Here is a 22,727-nt window from a genome sequence, read left to right on the forward strand (position 1 = left end):
TTTTCTGTGAGGGACACGTTGTGGTTACAATGAAAGTGAGTCAACGGAAATCAGTCATGGCATACTGTCACCACAGTAAGGACACAGCCAGCTAAAAGTGCAGCCAAGCCACATATACTGGGCAAGGAGAATGCACTCAACTGACAGCTGCAAGCACTTAGTCGACTGCCAAGAACAAAGACGGGGAGGAAAAAACACTATTCAGCCCAATTTGGCTATAATGGGCCTACACAACAATGGCTTCCAATATTTGCACTAAGAAATCAGTCATGTCTTGGATTGTGTTTGTCAGAGGTCAGCTCTCTCAGTGCTGATGTGTAACCACAACAACAAGCAAGAGGACGAATGGATTCCTCGTTACAAGCTCGAAATGATAACATGGACGTCGGCCAACAAAATGGACAATGACAGACCGAACATCTGCTCGAGTCATCTACGGGAAGAAAAAAGCAAAAAGCAAGAGCAGCTAAGTGACATATCGTACTAGAAATCAGAGCAGGAGGAGAAGGAGGAGGCAGCAGATGGGATGAGGTGTTCTGAACCACTAACCACATGCGCTTAAGGGTCAGAGCAATTCTCATCCAATGTGCTTCTAAACAGCTGAAAAAACCAAACTTTACCTCCGGGAGTCTCTGCGAGTTTGTGACTCTTTGACCCATCTGCTCGTCACAGCCGCGGCAGCAGAAAAGAGAGCGTGGGAGCTTTTACCATTTATTAACACTGAACACGGTGCCTCATGCCCCCACTGTGCATTTTTAGTATGCATTAAGGCAGAGGAGCGTGAGGCGAGCAAGCGAGCGGCGAAGAACAGCCCAGCAAAAAAAAAAAAAAAAAGGAGAAAAAAAGCCAGATGAGTCCCAAGAGGCTGGGAGATGGGCTGAATGACAATTGACTGGCTGTCAACACTCATCTGCATTCGCATATCTTTCTGGCCCGACACACTTAGCTGGCAGGCAGCCACGGCCTTGACATATGAAGACGTAGTGTACAGACCCCGCTCAGAGCTGTGATTTGCAAAGCTCTGCTCTCATGCAGTATTTACTTGTGTTTCCCACTAATTGACTTTCATTGTCAGGGATTTTCATCCTCGCCACTAAAAGTAGGCAAAAAACCTTGTAATGGGTTCTGCTTTAAAGGACAGCTGTGGCTGTGATTGAGCCGCTTGCTTCAACATGCCCTTCAAATCAGCAACCATTCAGTTGTTATGATACAGCTTTGGAAGCAACTGAAACCGCTATCATTCCTCGGATGCCCTGTGCAGCCAAGTATAGAGTGTGACTGGATAGGGTTACACTTTCATGACACCTATTTAAACTCATGCCCACTTTTCACAGTCTGATTCAGAACAGCGTGTTAATCATGTAAGCCGAAAGAGGTCATGAACCTGCTGCTAAAGTCAAATTTGCCAAATCAAAATAGCTACTTTAAAGCTGCAGTAATCCATATTTTATAGCAACAATGGATCAAATGACTATGTGTAATGTGAAAAGTGTGACTCATAGTGATGAACCTACAGATCTGTGGAGCTTTTAAGCACTCATTCTTTTGATTTTGAGGCCCTCAACTGAACAGTTTGATTGCACTCTCTCTGCTCTCGTAGCATTGTTTTTAGCTGCACCATCTCGTGGTTTTCATCTCCAAAAGCTCACTCTACATAATAGTGTCCATCGTCAACGACTGGCGGTCATCGACTACTGTATGCTATATTATTTTCACATTGTGGTTTAAAAGGCCCCCCTACCAGAGAGCACAAAAAAGTAGTGTGTCCCGTCAGAGTTGCCGCAGGGAGGAGGTGGTGTTTGTGACATGGGAGAGAAAAAAAAAGAAGTTTGTTACTGCCTACGTCTCCATGTCCTGTATATTATTTTATTATTAACTGGCCAGTTTGATGAACCCAAGTGTTTCTTTTATGCGGGCTGCTGCTAGTATGTTTCCCTCAATAGCTGCCATTGTTATTTTCCTTTTCTCAGCTTAGCTTCTTCGCTATGTAGCTGGGCGGCTAACTTTGTGTCAACCTTCTCAAGCTCTAACGAGCTAAGATGCTGGCATTTGGTGTGGAAACATTTCATAATCGTAGGTCAAACTTTTTTGGCCTCATTTTGCACTGATTTCATAGGAATAAATCCCACGCAGGGCCCCGCCTCGGACGCTGGATCAAGGTTCTCTTCACTGCATCTACGTGGAACATTTGACAACTAAAAAACAAGATATTTCCTTTAGGAGTATGTGGGGAACTAACATTTCAGAGGTGGACACTGTCCTACTCCAAATTGATGATCAAGTTGTAACTTTAAGTGATATAAAAAGGTCAGCTGCTGAGCTATCAGTGAATAAAATAACATGTTATAAAAGGAGACAACATGGTTTTAACTTCATTCGGGTGAGAAAAGGATTATATGACGTGTAATTGAGGACAGGGCTATTTTGAGCTGCTGAATTCTGTATGGACCTCATCAGCATCCTGGATTGGTGTGAAGATTATTTCATCCTGCCTGTGCCAAAAGGCAGCTTAAGACCTCTTTATCAGAGCCATTCAAGCAAAGAGTCAATAAAACATTGCAATTAGGCCAGCCCTTTTAAAATCTGAGATGGTCTAATTGACTGTGTGTATTCAAGTAGAACATCCAAATTCCCTTCAGCAAGTTTAATAACATTGATAAGCATAATCATAAGCCTGATGCCCTGAAACACAGAGCGATGTATTCTTACTATAGAGCTGGATGAACTGTGTTTTCTTTAAGAATTGGTTTTATTCTTATTGCAGACCTTTGAGTGCAGTTTTCATTTATTTTCCTCAAGTGTCTCTTTGAACCTGGTAACATTGGTCAGGGGTGCAACAAGAGTTTCATAATAACTTCATTATAATGCTCACACCACTTGGTTGTGGAGGGCTTGCAGTGAGGAGCCGGGGATAATAGTGTGGTGCAGCACATCAAACAGAGCCTGGTCAAAAAGCAAAGCACTCGATATCTCATAGGAGTGAATTTAATGGCCACTGGTTGCTCTTGGCTCTTGACCCTCTCCAAGAGACTCCATGTTAGTCACTCTCCAGTGCTTTCCAATTGAAACCCAGCCAGACCGCTGGTAGATGAGATTTCAACTGTCCACTCGAATCCTGGATGAGTGTACCACTGGCTTCAGCTGGTCATTAGACTGGTGATGCTCAGCTGACAAGAGAGGCCGAAACTGGACACTGACATTTGATAAAGTTGGAGTTGTGCAGCAGTTTTCGAGCTTAATTGTTTTCTCACACTTCCATCTGCCGACACTGGTCTGAAATGTGTAATTTGTTGTTATTCGGTCCATAATTTACAGAATACATTGCCTTTTTATCACAGCTGAAAGCAGCAAAAATACAAATATAGCTGTAGAAAGTAACCAAACATTAACTTCAGTGCTGTCTTTGAGTTACTTGTACTTCCATTTTTGTAAATTTAGGATGTTCTGCCTACCTACATTTAAGGTGTCGTTATGAATTGCTTTACAGACGACTGTTTTACAATAGAAAACATACCATTTTAATATATGTGATGCATTGATGCAAAGCATTAAAAGTTAATTAAATTATCTCCACTACCATCAGATGCATTAAAATGCTGCTTCAATGTAAATAATAAAAAGGCTTGCAGGTTATGACCAACCCACCAAACCCAGAGAGAATACAAACCACACCACACTGAAGGCCAGGACATACTCAGCCTTTTTAATGCATGGGACCCAGCTGACTCCACCTGAAGGCAGCCAGCCAGGCTAATTTAATATGGATTTATATACAAGGTGTCTTGTTTAACATAATGAATATCTAATCAAGCATGAGCACAGGAAAGCAATTTCTGCAAAGTAATTGAAAGCAGACTTTGTTTATATGACACAGAATATTGCTACACTCTTGGCAGAGGCTCGCCCAGAGCACCAAGTCAACATTAAATCACTCCTCAAACATCATTTGGAAATAAACGGCCAGTCTCTCCTCGTTAACCCATCAACTGTTTTGTTGATTGCTAAAGATTTTGTTTTAAAGCAGCACAAAAGTGGCCCTGGCAGCAGCAAGGATGTTCAAATATACAAGATGACACTTCAGATCTGTGCTTGTGTTCAATGAAATTCAGAGTCAGCATTTCTTGTCATCAACGTGCTTACAGAACAGTGCAGTATGAGGGATGACTCCCTGCTGTATTAATACCTCAAGTGCTCCTGCAGTGAAAGGGAATCGCTTTCAACATGTAGAATGTAAAACGGTCCTGTGCTGCCATCTAGTGTTGAGAAATGGCACCAGTTGCTTGGAGCATTACTCTGTATAATGTCAAGTGTGCATTGTAGTGCATATAAAACACAACAAACTGGTGCTGCAAAGGAATTTTATTCCCCAGTTTACAGTGAAGGCAGGAGAGCTCAGTTTTATCAGTGACAGAAGCAAATATTTTATATAAAAGACACTCAAAAAGAACTTGATTATTCAAACTCTACTTGATGCTCAACATAATCTATCAATCAGTACACAGAGACAGTATGTAGTGGACAAAAAACTATATTGTGGCAGCTTCACAATGTCTCCTCACATGCCAAGTAACAAATGTGATTATGTTATTAAACACAAATGTGCACACAGTCTCTTTTCAGCAGCAGGGCCACAGTAACTAAATATTTGCCAACATCCGGTCAAATTACACCTGTTTTCTATTGGTTCAAGATATAAAATACTTTAAAAAGTAGCTTTGGTGATGAATGTAAATACACTTTTGCATATATAATCATGGAAATGTTTAAATATTATCACTAGAGCTAAATATATATATATAAAAAAAGTTCAGACTATTGCACAACAGCCAGGTGAGGACAGAAGGGAGTGATCACTGGAGCAGCTGGCGGCTGCCTTCAAGGTTTTCTGCGCCTGTGGAGAACAGAGTTAATTAAATACTCCGTAATGCAGAGGAAATGCTATTAAAAATGAAAGACAGCATACTTAGTGATCCCATGATGCTCATAGCCAGGACCCATGTTTGATCCAGCCCTCATCTCCATCGCCACAGAACACTGCGAACAAAAGACAAATTTAGAATCTACTTTGAAGTGTCTGTAAATTTACATTAATCTGAACAAGCACATGCAAAGTCAAGTTCATTACTTATACTATCTGCTGTCTAAACCGAAACATACATGCAAATGCAGTTTAATGTAGACTGATCAGATATCGTTATCCTACCCTAGTCTCCACATCAGTCCAGGCTCCATCTGCTCGATCTCCATTAGGAGGTTTGCCTTCTGAGGATTTTCTTTTGCGGCTTCAGACACAAAACAAAAGTGAGAATGAAATTTTAAAACATTATAAACATGCAGCAAATCTGCAGCTAATAACTGGCTGTGTGCCGTTACCCGGGGACTGTGGTGATCTCCTGTTTCAGTGTCTCGATGTCGGTGAACTGGACAGCCTGTCCTCCTCCTCTGGTCTTAATCACCTCACCCTGAAAATGAGGAACAAGAATGAAGGTGTAGTTAATTTTAACTAGTAGTTGACATGTACCAACCACACTGTGAGTCCAGTTTAGAAAAACATGTCGGTTTTTACACTTTGCTTCAAAAAGCCCCATCTAGCCGCTCTTGCCACTCTTTTAAAAACCATCCAAGCGAGATGTAACATGGCAGTACTCAGTCGATCAAATGTCAAGGAGGTAGATATTTAAAGAGGCTTTGTCTCAAATATCCTCCTTTTCCCAAGGCACCTGACACCATCGTTATTGATCTGGTCCTTGCCACCAATCCATTAAATGAAGGAAATGTGCCAAAGCAGCCTGAGAGCAAGTCACAGGCCACTTAATCTCATATTCATTATTTTTCAAGCTAGTGCACTTCCCTGTTATATGTACATGTTACTCATTAATGCAATTTAATAGAGTGAAATTATCTGAAATATATGCAGCAGTCATGATAAGTGTAATGATGTGCTTATCCACATGTACTGCTGGTGATCACTGTCCTGTCCCAGAACCAGAACAACTGCAATAATGACAGCTGAGATTGACAAAACTTTAAAGATTATTTCTTTAACTTGACTCACAACAAACTCTTAGGACAGACACATCCCTTTGATCCTATATGTGATAGAATTTAAAACACATTAACTGCTCCCAGCTACAACAATAGCAGCTTCAACTGTGACTGCAATGTTAGAGGTTGCCACAAGAATTACTGATTAGACCCTGCAAAAAAGAAAACAACCAACATGAACAGGAGAAAAATACAAAAAAATACAAAGAAACCATTGTGCAAATCATTCTAATAATTAAAGCATTTTCTATTAGATGAAGACATGTTCCAATATCCTGTAGCAGGGCACTTACCTTAATAAGTTTGGTTTGTATCTCGCCATCAGAGGCAACCTCCTGGTGTGTTAACACATATCTGTCACACTTCGACAGGGCCTTCTCACTGGGTGCAGACACCTGGATGGAATTGGGGATGACGGGCTGCAAAACTGTACCCAAGTCCATACTAGAACTGGGCTTGTGGTCCACCCATTTCTCCCCGCCAGCAGAGCGCGAGCGTCGGTGCAACGGCCGCACTGGTGTCGACGTCTTCAGAGCAGGTTGACAGTTAAAAGGAAGGAAGAAAAACATACATACGTGAAAACTGGGGCGAAGGATTACATCGAAATTTCACAAAGCTAACGGGCATGAAATTAGTAAATAGCTTCTTCAGTTGTAGGGACCTAAATTTGAGAAAAATGGTGTCCAATATTAGTGTGATTAGATGAGGTGAAGCCTACTCAGAGGTACCAGTTCTCATTTAAACCTCATGCTGCTGCTGCCTGTAGCTAACTCACTGACCCTGTAGCTTCTCTCATTTAGGTTCGGATAAAATGTAGGAGAGTTGTTCCCCTCTTCCTCTCTAGTCAAACACATAGTTCTCCTCCTGGCGCAGCTGTCTGATTCGCCTGCTGGGGACTGGGTTCTCGTTGGCGTACAAGGGGAGTCGTGACCCTGTCCTGGCCTTGGGTTCATTTCAACCTCCTCAACTCTAGTGGGACTGACTGGAACTGGCGTGACAAGGGGAGAATCAACAGGGCACTGGGGAGCAAAGTGGAAAGACTGCATACATCCATGAATATATATATACACAGTTAGTACAAAGTTATTGAAAGACATTAAACAAGATTCAAATATAGCAGCAGCAGAAACATCAAACAAACAGCCTTGCAATAAATTCTAACTTTTTCGTGGACCATGTTAAAATTTTGTTGAAAAAAATGAAGACTAAATTCTGTTATTTTGATAGGTGGATAAATGGAAGAAATAGTCCACTGATTAAATCATCAATAATGAAACCATCGTTAACTTGCAGCCCAATATATTTTGCTGCCCATTGTATTTAAATGCGATAACATTTATATTCCAATGTAGAGCTGAAAAATTAAATGAATAAATAAAATCAGTTGATTACTCAACTTGTAATCAATTACAGTGATGATTTCATTAACTTTGATGATTTCAGCTTCTTTAACCTCATCATAATCTGCTTTTCTCCGTTTTATTGCACATAAAATATCTCAGGTGATGGACATCTTTCATTATTTTTCTGACATTTTATAGACGAAACATTTGAATAATCGAAGAAAAATCATCATAGATCAGTAAACAATGAAAAGAATAGTTAGTCGCAGCCCCTATTCCACACATTATGATGAGGGTCCTCAACAGTAGTTAGGTGCTGCAGGACTAATGCACTGTACTACATCATAAAGTACAGGTGTTTGTTATTGTGTCTACTGCTGCCACATTTGGATCAGTGATGTTAGTACGGTCAGGAAAGTGTTTTAGTTTCGCAGAGAAGATCACAGAAGCTGTTAAAAGTGAAGGGACATAATTGTGTTAAACTGCTGTCATATCATTTAGTAATATTTAGTAACCGATACATTAATCAGGAGTTAGGCAGGTGCTCTACATGTGCATAGTTAATACAACATACAGGGACAGGAGACGGTGAGGCCGATCTCTTTGCTGGGAGGCGTTCTTCTCTAGAAGGCCGCTTTGGCTGCGTCTGACGTGGTGGAGGATCAGGGCGACCTGGAGTCCTGCTCTCTGTCACGATGGCCTTAAGCTGCTTCAGCTTCTCATCTTTTACCCAGAGCTTGTTTTGCATCTCCAGCTGCATCGCATTAACACGTCTGTCCTGCACAGCAAGAGGCAACAGGTTTAAGTGCAACACCACTGACTGTACAAATGGTTATTGTGAAAGTGTACATATTTTGCAACAGCTATTTAAATTAATTCATGTTGCCAAGTATTCTTGCATTTTCTTGCACAGATTTCAACCAAATTCACTGAAATATAAGCGATTAGTGAGGCTTGGAATACACTTACAACGAATTACCAAAATTATGAAATTCAACTCTCAGGGCAGAAATGTCATACCTTGAAAAGGTATTTCGAGAACAGCTATTGGATTTTCCAAGGTCCCTTGAGTTTAATAGAAGTTTTAACATGAATCCTTTCAAGAAAAACCATGACATGAACTGGGAGGCCCAATGTAAGTTAGCATGGAATGACCCAGAGGGAAAAGGGCCAGATCTTATTAGAGCTATGAAATACTAAACCATCCATATTTGCTCAACACATCTTAGCCTTTCTACTCCCATGCATGCATCAACTACTGTAAAACAAAGTTCATTGTTAAATTATCATATTGCGCTTTCTGAATAAGAGGGAATACTTTTAATCCTACTTAGAACACTGGGCAGTGATGTATTTCAGCCTTCTTGTGGTCTAAGTAATTATTACAACCACTTGACTGACAAAAAACCTTCACAAAACGTTCACAGACAAAAGGGGTAAAGGGCTTAGAAAATAATCCTGCTCAACTGAAATGCCTTTGCCTCATTTGCACCTCGGGGCTGCTGTCGTTTTACAAGATGACCTAATTTTATTCAACATTTGTGTTAAAAGCGGAGTAACTCACACATTCTTTCTCCCACTTCAGCTTGGTATCAGACACCACGCCGTGCATGCGCTGCTCGATGCGTTTCTTGTCGGACAGCTCTCTATGCAACCTCTGCTCTCTGGTTTCCAGCTCCTGCTGCAGTGAACGCTTGTCATCTTCGTAGATTTTTGTTGTTTTTTGCAGGATATCAATCTGGAACAGAGCCATGTGGGACATTTAAGAAATTGAGCAACACATCTTCAAACCAGCAATCTCTCTTGAGGTATAAATGATGATGTCCCTCACCTTGTGCTCTTGCATCTTGGTTCTCTTTTCCAGGCGTTCGAGCTCGGCCTTGTTGGTCTGAATTATTTTGTCCTTCTCATCCAGTTTGCCAGTTTGCTCGTGAATAAGATTATCTTTGGAAATGAGGTTGCCGTCCAGATCCTGAAGCATGGCCTTCATCGCGTTGGCTAAATAACAGAGGAAAATTATGTGACCAAGACAAAAAGATCCAACTTTTCATCTAATTGTCAAAGCTGAGAGGCGAGGATTGAGCTTGCAATGCGAGTGGGCACCTGCTTGGCTGTATTCGTCGATCATCATCTGTTTGATCCTGTATCTGTGCTGCAGAGCTTCGATCAGCCTTGGCAGGGTGACATCATCGTGAGGGTCGGTCAGCTCACAAGAGGGTAGAGGTGGGAGGCTGTGCACCAAGTGGCTTATAACAGAGGGCACATCTAAACGAAACAGACAATTTATCAACTGACAGCTGTCTGTAAGAGTAAAACCCATTCCACATATGAAATGTAAACAAACACAGTTTTGGCTCGCACAGAAAGAATTTGTTTGTGCTGTCTTATTCAGTGCAGAACTTACCTCTGTCTAGCGGACCGCCACGCTCCTCAAGCTTGCGAGACAGTTCCTCTTTAAAGGCCTGGTTTCTATTGCGACGGCCCGGGGTGAAGCCACAGATGGGCCTGTCCACCGGCCGAGCCACTTCCACCTCCTGGGTCATCTCTGCAAACCGCATCACCAGCTGGACAAACAGAGCGTGCGTCAGACGAAAAGCGACTTGCTCACTCGGTGTAAAGTAATGGACACAGTTTAACCATCAGATGAACATACCAACGTCTCCTCGTAGTCGTCAGCTTTGGGATTCACACACACAACCATTTTGACTTTGCCCTCTCCATCAAAGTAGTTCTTGAACAGATGGGTGACTTTAGAATCTCTGTAGGGGACCATCTGTAGGAGACAACTTGCATTACCTACATGGTTCATTAGTAAATGTAACAACAGCGTTCAGCTTTAGTAACTCATACCCTGTTTGAGCCACACAGCTGGTTTTCCCGAAGTATCTCGATGCACGTCCGCAGATTCAGCAAAGACTGATTAATGTTACCTACAGGGAAAGAATGTTGTTTAATCTCACATGAACTTCAGCTACACACAAGACAAATCTGGATGTTTGGGTAACACACCTGCTTCACGTATACGGGTTCCTTCTGCCCCCGTCCTACCGGTGCGCTCACTTCCTGCCAAGTCCACCAGGCACAGCTGACTAACAGTCACCTGGTTTTTATCCTGTAAAGCAAGATTTTTAAAAAGCCTTTAATGTCAGGGCTTTCAACTGCGGGACGAACCATTTGGTTTTCAGTTCTAACTGACCTGGAGAACGTTGTCGCCGTCAGCATCAAGAGGAGCCTGAGCCAGTTTAATAATGAGCACACTGTGGGAGCGACTGGACTCTCTGTTCAGGCAGGTGTTGGCAACCTTCCTCTTTTTCTGACCTGGAGCAACATAGTAAAGGCAAACGTTTTCAAGTATCTAGACTCTCAGATATCATCTTCAGATGGGAATTTGAGCTTCTCTGATTTAGACACAAAACTCGGATTGATCCATTTAGCTCATAAAAGACCTGCTCAGAGAGAAGATTAACGCGGGTCATTTCCTGGCCAAAGCCAACCCGGAGGCTAGCAGTGCCAGGTCAGTCACATCTACAATCATCAGTGCAGTCATTTTCTTTATTCCTTTTTCTCTGACTCTCTGGTTTCGAAATGTAGATCTTACCTTTCCAGAACACTTGAAATGCCTCCTCGGCAGATTTGACTTCGACCTCCATACAACCAGCCACATACATGTTGTGATTCTGATCCTCTCTGAGGATTCTAGATTGAGGTGGTCTACATTGAGAGAAAAAAAAGGGTCACTCACTGCAGACGTGGAACAAATGAGCATCAAACATTTGGAGGAGGGGCGGGGTGTGCTTGATTCCAGCCATGGGAAATAATCAGACAGTAACAATCATGAAGCGCCATCCAAAGCAACAGACAGGAGGTTTAAGGACATTCAGGAAGTTAAACCGTAACATAACAGAGACTACAAGCAGCAGCAGGGAAATGTAATGATTCTGGGGGACTAGAGGAACTCTCGTCAATACTGGAGACATTACACTGTAGCACAGAGCTTTGATGTAAAATGCCAATTTAACTGTATTTTATTTAAAAAAAAAAAAAATTAAGTTTTTTTTATTACTGTTGATTAATTTAGCCATTATTTTCCATCTGTGAAATGTTGACAAAAAATATTTGCAAAATATAAAAAGGCTCATTATAAATGCTTAAATCCCCGGGACACAGTACAAAACTATTCAGTTTACTAATGGACATGCTTAAATAAATATTAGGCACATCTCCAGATAAATATTTTGAGGCAATTCTCCTGAAAGTTACTCTAACATTTTACCCTTAGATTTATGTGTTTTGTACATCCATTAATAAAATAATCCAGTAGATAAAAGGTGTTGTTTATATCCGTCACATATATCAGCATTAATATAAAGAAAACATTGAAACTATTTCAATTAATACCCAGCCCTACTTTTTAATAACTTCTTAGTTGTTGTGGCAACACTTTTTCTTTTTTAATTTTGTTTTTCAAAAAAGAAGTTTCCACAACATTTTTTGGAAGTTTGGAAATGTCTCCAGTGTTCACACGGCTCCACTTACAAACTAGGTTACACGTCAAAGAGGGAAAGTTCATCTTAATCAGGCTACAAGTCTGATGGACGAGTATTCACTGGTCACATACATGAACTCAGTGTTCTGGCGCAGAGGTGTGCCCCCACCATTCCACCTAGTAAAAAGAAAGACAATAATTCTGTCTTCAAGCTCCTCTGAACAGAAGAACACTTTGCACATGTATTGACACATGACATAGATGCAGAGAATGTAAAGTGGATCAATAGTTGCAAGCATAGTCCTGCTCACGTCAATAATAAATGTATTTTTGCAAGACAGGCAGTGTGCAGGATCTTCTTCCAGCTATAAAAATGTAAATGTATAATTACTCAAAACATTTAAAACCTGTCTTTAAATGCACATTTATACATCTGAATTATGTTCCTTTCAGTTAACATTTTCTGAACTCACTTTGGTTTGATGACATCCTCCTGAGTTTCCTCCAGGAGATCATAGATGTAGTTGTTGTAGATTTCTATGTAGGAGACGAAGACGCTGTAGCTGCTGTCCTCGTCCACACCATCTGCTTTATACGCCTCCTCCGGCTTAATCATGTCCGCAATCTCAGGGTCCAGCTTTTGTCTGAAATCAAAGAAGTGATTTTCAGGTTATATACACATTAGTTACACAGTAGAAACAGTAGTATTCCTGGGGACTGGGGATTTACCTGGCAGAGGGTGTTTTAGGAACAGGCAAGTTGTTTTCACGCCTTTGGCGCTCCAACAAAGCATCAACTTCATTCTGGACCTCCATACCATTTTTGTCATCTGTCTTGAAAACCTGAAAAACAGGAAGTATGAAATTAGATTACTAATGTGCAGATTCAAGAATGATAGAGGTATGTGGGTACAAGAGAGAGCTTCCTGTCTTACATATCTTTTGGCCTGGTAGGGTCCTATACTGTTAAAGATCATGTCAAGCGAGCGAGGTAGAAGTCCACCCTGGCCCGGAGAGCCCGTCATGGTGAACGTCTTTCCGCTTCCCGTCACCCCATACGTAAAGAGTAGACCTGCAACATCCAGAGCGGAGACCATCAACTGCCAATAATAATCTCAAAGCCAAACAGTGCTTTTCCATTTCCTGTTAAAATTCAGGGAAAGTTCAGTCAGAGGACAAATTACTGAGATAAAAAAGAAAAATCACCATTCTTACCATTTTTTCCATGAATGAGATCATCGACAAGAGGTTTGGCCACATGTTCAAAAAGCTCCCTCTGAGATATGGAAACTCCAAATACTCGTTTGAAAGAATACTGTGTCTACGAGACAAAAAAGATGAATTAGAATATTTAAGGACGGCATCATCATATATATTCTTATTTCCACCAAATAAACATAATGAGATTAAAACCAACAGTGGGGTCTCTGTACTTTCTGACGTTCCCAGCTTTTCAGTGGCACTCAGAATAATTTGTTCCTACTGATGGTAAATTTTTTTATCAACAGGCCAAAAAGTTTCTCTATTGAAAAAATAAAAAAATTAAAAAAGGTCTGTTAGGAGGTTTCCCTCCCAGTTAGATATGGTCTGGAATGCGTCCACAGGGAGGAGTCTAACAGACATTCTTAAACCACTTTTGAATCGCTCCCTTCAGTGTGAAGGAGGGGCTGCTCTACTCTTAGCTCTTCTGGTTGTCCAACCTCCAGGCTGGACAGATTGCATTACTTATCTGACATGAGAACACCTCAGTAACCTACAGGAAGAACTAGGCTTTGGCTTACCTATATTAAGCTCAGGCTACTGGGATAACCATTTATTTTTGTTTTGGTCGTTTTATATTTGAGTTGTTTCCATTAAAAACATTGCAGTAAATTAGGCCAATGGTGTGCATGTTATTGTGCAAAAGATGACAAATACCTCTGCTATTTCCCCTCAACTACTAGAACAGAGGAGGAGAACATAAACAGTCCAAGTCCACTAGATGTGTTACCTCTTTGTACTCTCCATTTCTGTTTGTCTTGAAGCCCTCGGGTGCGTGTAGCTGGATGGTGGAGCTGCTGATGACCTCAATGCAGCACTCCTCGTCCTCGGCACCCAGGGGCCGGACACGACAGTACACCTGGGGACAATACACCAGTCAAGTGTGCTTCAAGAGGACGTGATCACTCCTTAATGAACGTCACTCTTTGATCCGTGGAAATCCACTCAGCTAGTAACATACTTTAATGTGCAACTAACGTTACAACTAGGCAAGCATTGGGGTTGTTATTGAATGCTAATGTGCAGTTTGTGTTTGCCAATACAAATATGAATTACTGAACAACGTAGTGACCTACCCCAACCGGGTCTTTCTGGTTGTTGTTGGGTGGCTTCTTAGGAGGAGGCCTGCGGGGAGTTTTCCCCTTCCTGAAACATTAATCATCTTTCATTAGGACAGTACATTGTTAGACTCAGATTACAGTAAAGCGATGATGCGCTAACAAAGCCACGGGCTAGACGGCTGCTTATTAGCCTCAGGCTAACGTTACGGCTAAGCTAACTAACTTCTCTTGTTTGGATTCCGTTTGCAAGCGGCCAAGCTAAATTCCAACACGATATTTGATATTAGGATAATAATTCTAGGTAATGGACTTTACATCCGGTACAAAAAGCAACATTAAACTGTACTCACGCTTGTCTGATCATTGTTGCTCTGCTTCTTGTATCGTTAGTTTGTCCGTTCCTGTTGCTACAATTTTGAACTTTCCCTCCGGAGAACGAGGCGGCAGCAGCCAATCAGATTCAATAACAACCGATCACGTGTTTCCGCCTAGACTTCCCAGCATTTTATGGGAACTACCATGAAAAGTGTCAAATATGCAACCTATTATGATTATAGATAGATAGATAGATAGATAGATAGATAGATAGATAGATAGATAGATAGATAGATAGATAGTTTTAACGAAACATATTTTTTTTTATCTTGAGCTATCTTTGTAACAATTTGTATATTTACACATTTTTCAGATAACATAACCAACTTCTTTATGTTTAAGTATATTTGCAGTAGTTTGTCTTCCACACTTATTTAAACACTGTACATTTTTTGTTATTGGTTTTTTTTCCACTTGTTTTGGCAATTTTTTATTTGTTGTTGTTGTAAAACACTCAATTTTATAAGTTACCTAACCACGTTAATATATTAGGCTCACTGCCATAACACATATTAAATGTGCGTTGTTCCTTTTAAAATATATATATATATATATATATATATATATATATATATATATATATATATATATATATATATATATATATATATATATATATATATATAAAGCCTCTGAAAAAAGACAGCTGATCTGACGTCATGTTGTAGTCCTGCCTAAACACCAAACATGGCGTCCGCTGATGGTTATTGGTGGATAAACACTGACGCCTACCGTCCACAGGCCGTCACACACACGTTACAAAACACCCACTTTTGCAGCCACTCTCACGTGTACTGCTCTGTTATGCAAACAGGAAAGCTCCTGCTCTGAATGTGTACAGCTCCAAACGTTGAAAATCATAGGTGAGAAGATTGATTTCACTTCATTGATGACGTTAAATGATTAACTGTCGAGTCAAAGCCTCGGTTTTGTGCTGTGCATTAAGATTCGTCGTATGTTTTTAAAGGGAGAAATGAAAAGACCGACGAAGTCAAATGCCTCCGAGCCAAAGGGAAAAGTGAAGAAAAGAGCCGGAGAGAGCTCTGCGACGACCCTCTCCAGAAAACTACGAGACAAGAAAGATGGAGAGAAATCTAAACAAGGTGTGCAGCCCCGACGGGACAGCTGGAGTTGGCGATATTGATCATGAAATGTACCTCATGTCATGACAGCTTTGGTTTGTGTGTCTTGCAGGGCCTCCTCTCAAACCTGCAGCAGTCCAGAAGAGGACTGGCTATGGGAGCATCTTGCATTATATTTACAAGAGCACACTGGGACAAAGTCTGCACTCACGGATGAGACAGGTGAGGCTTCACTCAAAGACTGGACAGAGGGACCAAAGACGGGCACTGATAACACTGTGGATCAAAATATATTACTATATTGTACTACTGCGACTACTTGTATGTGGAAGTGGGCAAGTTTTCCATATGCAATACTATTACTGTAGATGACTGTGCAAGTGTGCATGGTGTAGGCCTGTGAGTACATCATGCAGAAACATATTCATGGTCAGATTAAGTTGTTACAATGCAGTAAGATTCACTGGGGTGAAAATGAGCTTCCTCTCATGACCCCTGTTTCTCCTATTCCTGTACATGCGCAAAGTATTTTCATGTAGGACCTGGTTCTAGTTTTGTTGTTATTGTGACATATAAGCAGAGAACTAGGAGAACTAGTTTTTGACACAGGTCATATCAGCACGTCAGTTAATATTGTGATTTATTGTGATTTAACCCAAAGAATCAAGTTTATGAACAGAGAGTCAATGATCGACTCATCATCTTTACTGTGATGATGGACTACTGTGTGTCTCTGCCTGCTACACTTCCTGTGTGGCTGTGAGTTTTGCAGAGTCTGTTCTAAGTGAAATAGTTAGTGATTAAATGTCAAATATTTAATTTTTTTTGTTTTTTTGTTTTGTTTAAAACATTCAAAAAATAACTAAACATTGAAAAAAATGCTCCTCTGCTCACTGTGTAAACGCCAGCACTCCCCTGTTAGTCCTGTTAGCTGCACGGCTAACAAAGCCAACATGCTAACAGCAGCTACAGTCAGGTATGCATAAACAGAGCAGAGTTAGCAGTTGCTCTTGAGATTTGCTGCCAATTCTTATGTATTGACCATGTTAATGTATATTGTATCCTCCATGTGTTGTAAATCTTCACTTTATATATTTAAAGCATATTTGTTGTCTCCTCCAGTGTCTCCAGGAACCTTTTGTGCGCTCACTCTCGTCCTATCATTTCCACGGTGCCACCAGCCCCTTCGACCGCAGGATCACCTGCCTGGAGTGGCACCCGACTCATCCCACCACTCTGGCTGTGGGCTCCAAAGGCGGCGACTTGTACCTGTGGGACTATGAGACGCCCACGAAGCAAACTTTCATCCAAGGGGTGAGTGTCCGTGTGACCGGCCGGTTAATTGTAATAGCAGCACACCTGCATGCTTTTAATTATGCAACACTGTTAAGACTACTAAGACTAAGATTACATTTTTGGCTGTGCAAGTTAGATTTTTAATAAAATGTATCTCATGTTACTGTTATTGGTTCTCTGCCTTAGATGGGGGCTGGAGACTCAGTTACAGACATGAAGTTTAACTCGTTAAATCCCACTCAGCTGTTCACCTCGTCTATCGGGGGTACGACAGCACTGCGAGATTTCAATGGGACGACTCTAACAGTGTTTGCCAGCACATGCACGCTGAAGTAAGACAAAGTCCCATTGTTTTCTGTCAGCTCAAGTCAAAAAAGGTTGTAGAGTTCAATCAGCCCAGCGTCAGTCTTTTCTACCAGACGGCCCCTCATTGATTCAATGCTGCCCATTTATATGGCAGTGTAGTGCTAGTTACTGCCCAGTGATAGGCCTGCATTTGTGTTTTCCTGCACAGAACGGAGCAGGAGACTTTATCGGAGGGATGAGGTTCTGCCCGACAGACCTTTCCAAAGTCTATGTGGCTTCTGGAGAGGGCACACTGACCGTGCAGAGCTTTGAGGGCCACACACCCACCGTTCTGTCCAGAACTCAAGACTGTGGCCACGATCACCACAATGTCTGGTGAGAGAACCACGGAGAAGACTGACGCTCAGCTGAGAGAGGCTGTGATCTTGTAATGTTATGCTTAAGTTTATCATGCTGTCTAAAATAAAAACATGTATCTGAAAATGTTAGCATTTCATAACAAAGGGGAAAAAAGCTCTGAAGTTTAAAAACAATGCATTTATTAGATAATACAATGTGTTGTTTAAATTACCTTCATTTAGGGCCTCAAATTATGATTATTTCCATCAGCAGTTAATCAACGAACAGTTCGAAACCCGACAGCTAGTAATTTACTATATTTACTATCATGAACGAGGAAGAAAAGCAGCAAATCCCTATTTTTCAAATGCAGACCAGCAAATGTTTTTCTGCTTGAAAAATCACTGAAATTATTAATCAACTATCTAAAAAGTTGGCAACTGATTTTATTTTGATTGACTGATAGAAAACTTAACAAATCCTTGCAGCTCTACTGAGTTTAATTGAAAACCTTTTAAAATCATAAGAAATGTGTACTTATCTTTCTGGATAGCAATGCGAAGGAATAGATAATAGATAATTGATTACTAATTTTGCTTATAAAAAGAAAAAGGCCAATCAGTTGTCTCTATTGAATCATACACTCATCCATGTTTAATATTTCATCTGTTAAATACAGTAAATGAACCTTTTTCTTTGTTTTGTTTTAGTTACTGGTACTGCTGTGTAGATGTGTCTGTAAGCCGACAGATGCTCGTGACAGGAGACAATGTGGGAGAGCTCACACTCCTGGGGTTGGATGGCCAAAAGGTACGTGTCCATCCTACAGTAGAGCCGATAACAGGGTTCGCACAAACATTTTGAAAAATGCTGCATGTTAACCGTTAATGAACTTTTGTTTTCAGCATTTATAATCACGACTCCAATATGTTGATATAAAGGCTTTGATAATCTGGCTGTCTTCATTTCGGGAGTATTAAAAAATACTTGAATTTGACCCTTTAAAAGCTGATTGGACCTGAGATCATTTCAGCACAGAGGGTTTAGTTATTCTCGTGTGTTTTTAACGAAGACATTTCAGTTGCTGATGGCTTTGTTTTGATTTTCATAGATTTTCAAAGACAAGTTGCACAAAGCCAAAGTGACCCACGCAGAGTTCAACTTGCGCTGTGATTGGTTGCTGGCGACGGCCTCGGTTGACCACACAGTGAAACTTTGGGACCTGAGAAACATCAAAGACAAGGAGAGCTTCCTTCATGAGCTGCCACATGACAAAGCTGTCAACTCAGGTTAGTAACACTCTCAGAAAAACACCTCCAACGTTCTGTTGTTGCCACTGAAAATTCATTTGACACAGTTGAGAAGAAGTTAAACGTGTCATTGTTGGTTTAGGGTGGGAATGATTTCTTTTTCCTCTTTGTTCTCTGTCACAGCCTATTTCAATCCACTGGACTGCTCCAAGCTGCTCACCACAGATCAGTACGACCAGATCCGCGTTTACTCGTCTTCCGATTGGTCGAAGCCTCAACATATCATCCAGCATCCACACAGACAGTTTCAGCATCTCACACCCATCAAGGTTTGTTTCTTCTCTATTTGTGTTTTTTATCCCACGGTAACTCACACAGTAATATGATTAACATGTGCAGTCTCCTGAACATGTTCAGGAACATTTCCTGCATGAGGTGATGTGATAATGAGGGCAGAGACTGATTTTTAGGGAAATCCGGACCACCAGTTTACCTTAATGGATGAAAGCAGAATAGTGTAAAACAGTCAGCTGTGCCTGTCAGGTCATCCCAGTAATTTTTTGACAACAATGTTTGAAAGAGGCTGCAGTAAAGTTGCACAAATGGTTGAAGCACATACACAAAGAAAGACACATTAGACATGACTTAAGTTAAGATCCTGGGTTGCGGGATACATATCTGATAACAAGATCCATTTTTCTTTTAAGTGAACAGCCAACAAATCAAATTTTTAACAACTTTTAAGATTGAAGAATGTCAAATTCAGTCAGTGTAAGTCTGGCAGATTTGTGTACAGTGAAGTTACAAACTTGTCTCATTGATGTACAGCATGAGTTGTAGAGATGTGTGAAAATCTTGGCATTCAGTATCCAAATGTGTAGAAGAATCTGTTCAGAACAATATATAATATATACATAATATGATATTGGAACAGACGGGGGAAGCAACATCTTGTCAATTGTGCGTGGATGGTCAGCGTGTGACAGCTGTCATTATTTCCCTCCAGGCCACATGGCACCCTGTCTATGACCTTGTCGTGGCGGGCCGCTACCCTGATGACCGCGTTTGTCCCGGAGATCAGAGGACCGTCGACATCTATGACGCCAACACAGCGGAGCTTGTGTATCAGCTGCAAGATCCCGCCGCTGCAGGGATCAAATCTGTGAGTATGTTTTTTAAAAATCACAAGAAAAACGTCTGAAGGCAAGAAAACTGTTGTCACTAATGCACATAAATGTATTAATAGGTCAATAAATTCAATCCAATGGGTGAAGTGATTGGAACTGGAATGGGTGAGTTCTTCAGAAGCATCAATGTTTTTTTTAATCTGATGATGTTGAGGTCAGATAAAGATGCTTAATCTTTAACCACAGGTGTGACAGTCCTAGTGTGGGACAGAAATGAGTCATTGCTGAGCGATCATCCCCAACAGGAGGAAACCTCCACCTCAGCAGACAGTCTCAGAGGCCAGAGGAGGAGTCAGCAGCGCTCCAGCCGGGACCGGAGAGGACCTGCTGTGGATGCAAAGCTCAAGAAGAAACTCGCTTCTCTGGAAGAATCAGGGACCAAAACCAAGACCAAGACTGGGTGTACAAAACAAAAACAGGCTCAGACGAGGAAGAAGTGAACTGTGTTTATGTTCCTTTGTTTACTGTTCGTCGTGTCTCTAAATTCAGGGATTGTTTTGAATGTTTAAAAAAATGTATCAGATATACTTTTATAAACCAGTTCAAAACTGGAGCTCTTGTACATTTATACAAATGTTTTTTTTTTCTACTGTACTTTAATAAAAAAAAAAAAAAGTTTCATTCATGATCAAGTCCTTAATCTTTTACCCCGTTATGTAAAAAAAAAACATCACAGGAAGATTTAAGGCAGCTTATTTATTGCATACACATTTATCTTGTGCAGTCTGGCACTTTCATGCATAACTGAAGAGATAACTTCCACGTAGCTCGTGGACCGTGACATTTGCCAGCTGGATGAGCACTCCGCCCCAGGCCTCCTGTTCCTCCTCTCTCTCCTGGTGCCTGGCCTGGTGGGCAGAGTACACCATGCTCAGGACGAGACTCTCAAACTGAGCCTGAGTCAGCGGCCTCCTCCTCTGACCCTGCAGTTCGGACACCATCTGCTCCATGGAGCTCTGGCTTCTGGGGATGTTGTCATTGATCTGGGACAGGAAAGTCCGCCCCGCCTTCATGGACGCCAGCTCCTTATCTAACAGGACGATGTTGTTGTCCTGATCCATCTCCACCCCGCCCAGCAGGATCTGTGCTCCGGATCGAAAAATACACGTCCATCACTTACTTACCGTGTGATTAAAACAGTATAAATGTAGCTGCATGTAGACTTCTGCAGAGCTCTGAAATGAGGAAAATACCTCAAACATCAGGTTTGCATCAGAGATTGATGAGCCAGTTTTATGAGAAGTTGGACTTTTGCCTGCAGCCACATCTGAAGTAGAAAATACCAACGTTTAACTGCGATATAACTGAAATTAATCATTGGAAGTAAACTAAAGTGCCTACATACAGTGACATCTGGGAACGCAGTGTCTTTTTATAACATCTTAAAAAAATGTGTCCACATCAGAGTGCTGTCAAGAGATCTTGTTTCTTCTTACCTTGCAGCGCAGGCTCAAACCAAAGCCACAAAATGACCTGAAGGCAGACGTGGAGTCGTATTTTCATATCTATTCTCTCTTTACCGACACATAACACACCACATCCTTCTCACCTCTGCTGTCCCTCGTCTACTTTTGTGAATTCAGGCTGAAGCAGCTCAGCCTGAATACCGTACATTTTTTCACCTTGGAAAAAGGGACCAAAAGCCAGTTGGCTGTAATGCAGAGCAGACAGCAGCGCTTTTTTTTAAATTCCTGGTTCTTTTCATCCACTGCATGAAGAACTGTCTGCTGGCATGACTTCAAAGTTCACAAAGCCAACTGACCTTCTACAATATTTGTTCCCCAGTAAGTACAAGACATTATGTGGGTAATGTATTTTCCCAGTGTGTTCATGATGAGCAAGAGAAAAAAAAAACTCAACCAATACATAAACATACAAAAAACAAACTTAATTAATAGGGCCAGTATCCAGGGCCATAACCAGTCTACATGCCTGGCAGTCAGTCACCAGGCATGTAGACTCATTGAAATTGTATGATTGTTGATTATTGACAGTACACTGATTCCAATTAACATAGATGTCCTAACATAAGCCAAGTTTCAAAGATTATCTAGCCTAGATGTAATAGGACATAATGCCATACAAGATTCCACTTGTCTCTCCTGCCAAGAAGGAATTAAGCAAAATAATATACACCTCAATATCAACTTTAAGACACACTTAAATAACTCAAATACCAAATGATGCAAACTCAAACACAAACAGTACATGAACACAAGAAAAATGTAAGTCACACAATTTCACTATGAAATACTACTAGATATGTTGTTAAGTTACATTAAGATTGAATAATTATGATTATGATTGAAGTAGATCAGAGGAAAGGATTGTTTGTTTAACATCAGCGTGTATGGGACATTGATAATCCTATCCTGGGGCAGCACCTGGTCTTCTCATTCACCTTTCTTTCCTTTTCACCAGCTCTTGTCCTGCAGGGTTTGTTGTGCTCTCTTCATTATGCCTGAGGAAAGGAAACACACAGCAACTCAGCTGAGTTGATAAAGTAACTTTAACAGCGCTGGGTATCATTGTATTATTGGCCTGGCCTCTGTTAGGATTAACATCATAAAAACTAGTTTTAGAGTTCCAGAAGAAACTATGTCTGCTTGCTGCAGTCTTGACGAGTATGTTTAAAACTGTGTTTAAAAGTATGTTTAATAGCCTATAGTTAGTATAGGCTATTAAAACATCTAGTAGG

The 22,727-nt window shown here is 41.1% G+C and overlaps 3 protein-coding genes and 1 non-coding gene across 13 annotated transcripts in view; 1 reads left to right on the forward strand and 3 right to left on the reverse strand.

Moving 5' to 3' along the window:
- ddb2 (damage-specific DNA binding protein 2) overlaps nt 1-20,648 on the forward strand; it is a 76,153-nt gene extending 55,505 nt beyond the window's left edge. For 3 of the 6 annotated variants that reach the window (XM_037107258.1, XM_037107256.1, XM_037107257.1), the window contains 10 exons: nt 15,537-15,672; nt 15,764-15,873; nt 16,774-16,965; nt 17,462-17,628; nt 18,303-18,402; nt 18,704-18,881; nt 19,026-19,171; nt 19,849-20,004; nt 20,089-20,134; nt 20,216-20,648. In XM_037107258.1, the coding sequence (XP_036963153.1) occupies nt 15,543-15,672; nt 15,764-15,873; nt 16,774-16,965; nt 17,462-17,628; nt 18,303-18,402; nt 18,704-18,881; nt 19,026-19,171; nt 19,849-20,004; nt 20,089-20,134; nt 20,216-20,469 (1,479 nt within the window). In that variant the 5' untranslated portion in view covers nt 15,537-15,542 and the 3' untranslated portion in view covers nt 20,470-20,648. Of the gene's footprint in view, nt 1-15,279; nt 15,433-15,536; nt 15,673-15,763; nt 15,874-16,773; nt 16,966-17,133; nt 17,280-17,461; nt 17,629-18,302; nt 18,403-18,703; nt 18,882-19,025; nt 19,172-19,848; nt 20,005-20,088; nt 20,135-20,215 lie in introns of those variants that run through there. The other 3 variants (XM_037107255.1, XM_037107259.1, XM_037107254.1) reach the window with 3 other exon arrangements.
- LOC119024437 (kinesin-like protein KIF23) lies at nt 4,342-14,688 on the reverse strand. Of its 5 annotated transcripts, none has more exons than XM_037107249.1 (24): nt 14,545-14,688; nt 14,210-14,279; nt 13,864-13,992; nt 13,089-13,194; nt 12,809-12,945; nt 12,604-12,716; nt 12,348-12,518; nt 12,007-12,051; nt 10,987-11,099; nt 10,585-10,706; nt 10,398-10,500; nt 10,239-10,318; nt 10,042-10,161; nt 9,793-9,952; nt 9,492-9,653; nt 9,220-9,386; nt 8,953-9,126; nt 7,963-8,166; nt 6,825-7,064; nt 6,339-6,572; nt 5,374-5,462; nt 5,204-5,282; nt 4,964-5,034; nt 4,342-4,891 (listed from the first exon to the last, which is right to left on the reverse strand). In XM_037107249.1, exons 1-24 carry the CDS (start codon nt 14,556-14,558, stop codon nt 4,876-4,878), a joined length of 2,919 nt encoding a protein of 972 aa, XP_036963144.1. In that variant the 5' UTR covers nt 14,559-14,688; the 3' UTR covers nt 4,342-4,875. The 5 variants fall into 5 exon arrangements, with proteins under 5 accessions (XP_036963144.1, XP_036963143.1, XP_036963146.1 ...); XM_037107248.1 differs by having other exon boundaries at nt 6,825-7,085; XM_037107251.1 differs by lacking the exon at nt 12,007-12,051 and having other exon boundaries at nt 6,825-7,085; nt 14,545-14,687.
- Nucleotides 10,835-10,931, reverse strand: LOC119025190. Its single transcript, XR_005076730.1, has one exon. It is a non-coding gene; the product is annotated as a Z30 small nucleolar RNA (small nucleolar RNA).
- Nucleotides 20,649-20,741: 93 nt separating the features above from the next.
- LOC119024439 (protein FAM180B) lies at nt 20,742-21,603 on the reverse strand. Its single transcript, XM_037107261.1, has 3 exons — nt 21,466-21,603; nt 21,223-21,296; nt 20,742-21,111 (listed from the first exon to the last, which is right to left on the reverse strand). Exons 1-3 carry the CDS (start codon nt 21,530-21,532, stop codon nt 20,764-20,766), a joined length of 489 nt encoding a protein of 162 aa, XP_036963156.1. The 5' UTR covers nt 21,533-21,603; the 3' UTR covers nt 20,742-20,763.
- Between the last annotated feature and the right edge of the window lie 1,124 nt (nt 21,604-22,727).

This window comes from Acanthopagrus latus, chromosome 8, assembly GCF_904848185.1.
Source record: "Acanthopagrus latus isolate v.2019 chromosome 8, fAcaLat1.1, whole genome shotgun sequence".
Classification (NCBI taxonomy): domain Eukaryota; kingdom Metazoa; phylum Chordata; class Actinopteri; order Spariformes; family Sparidae; genus Acanthopagrus; species Acanthopagrus latus.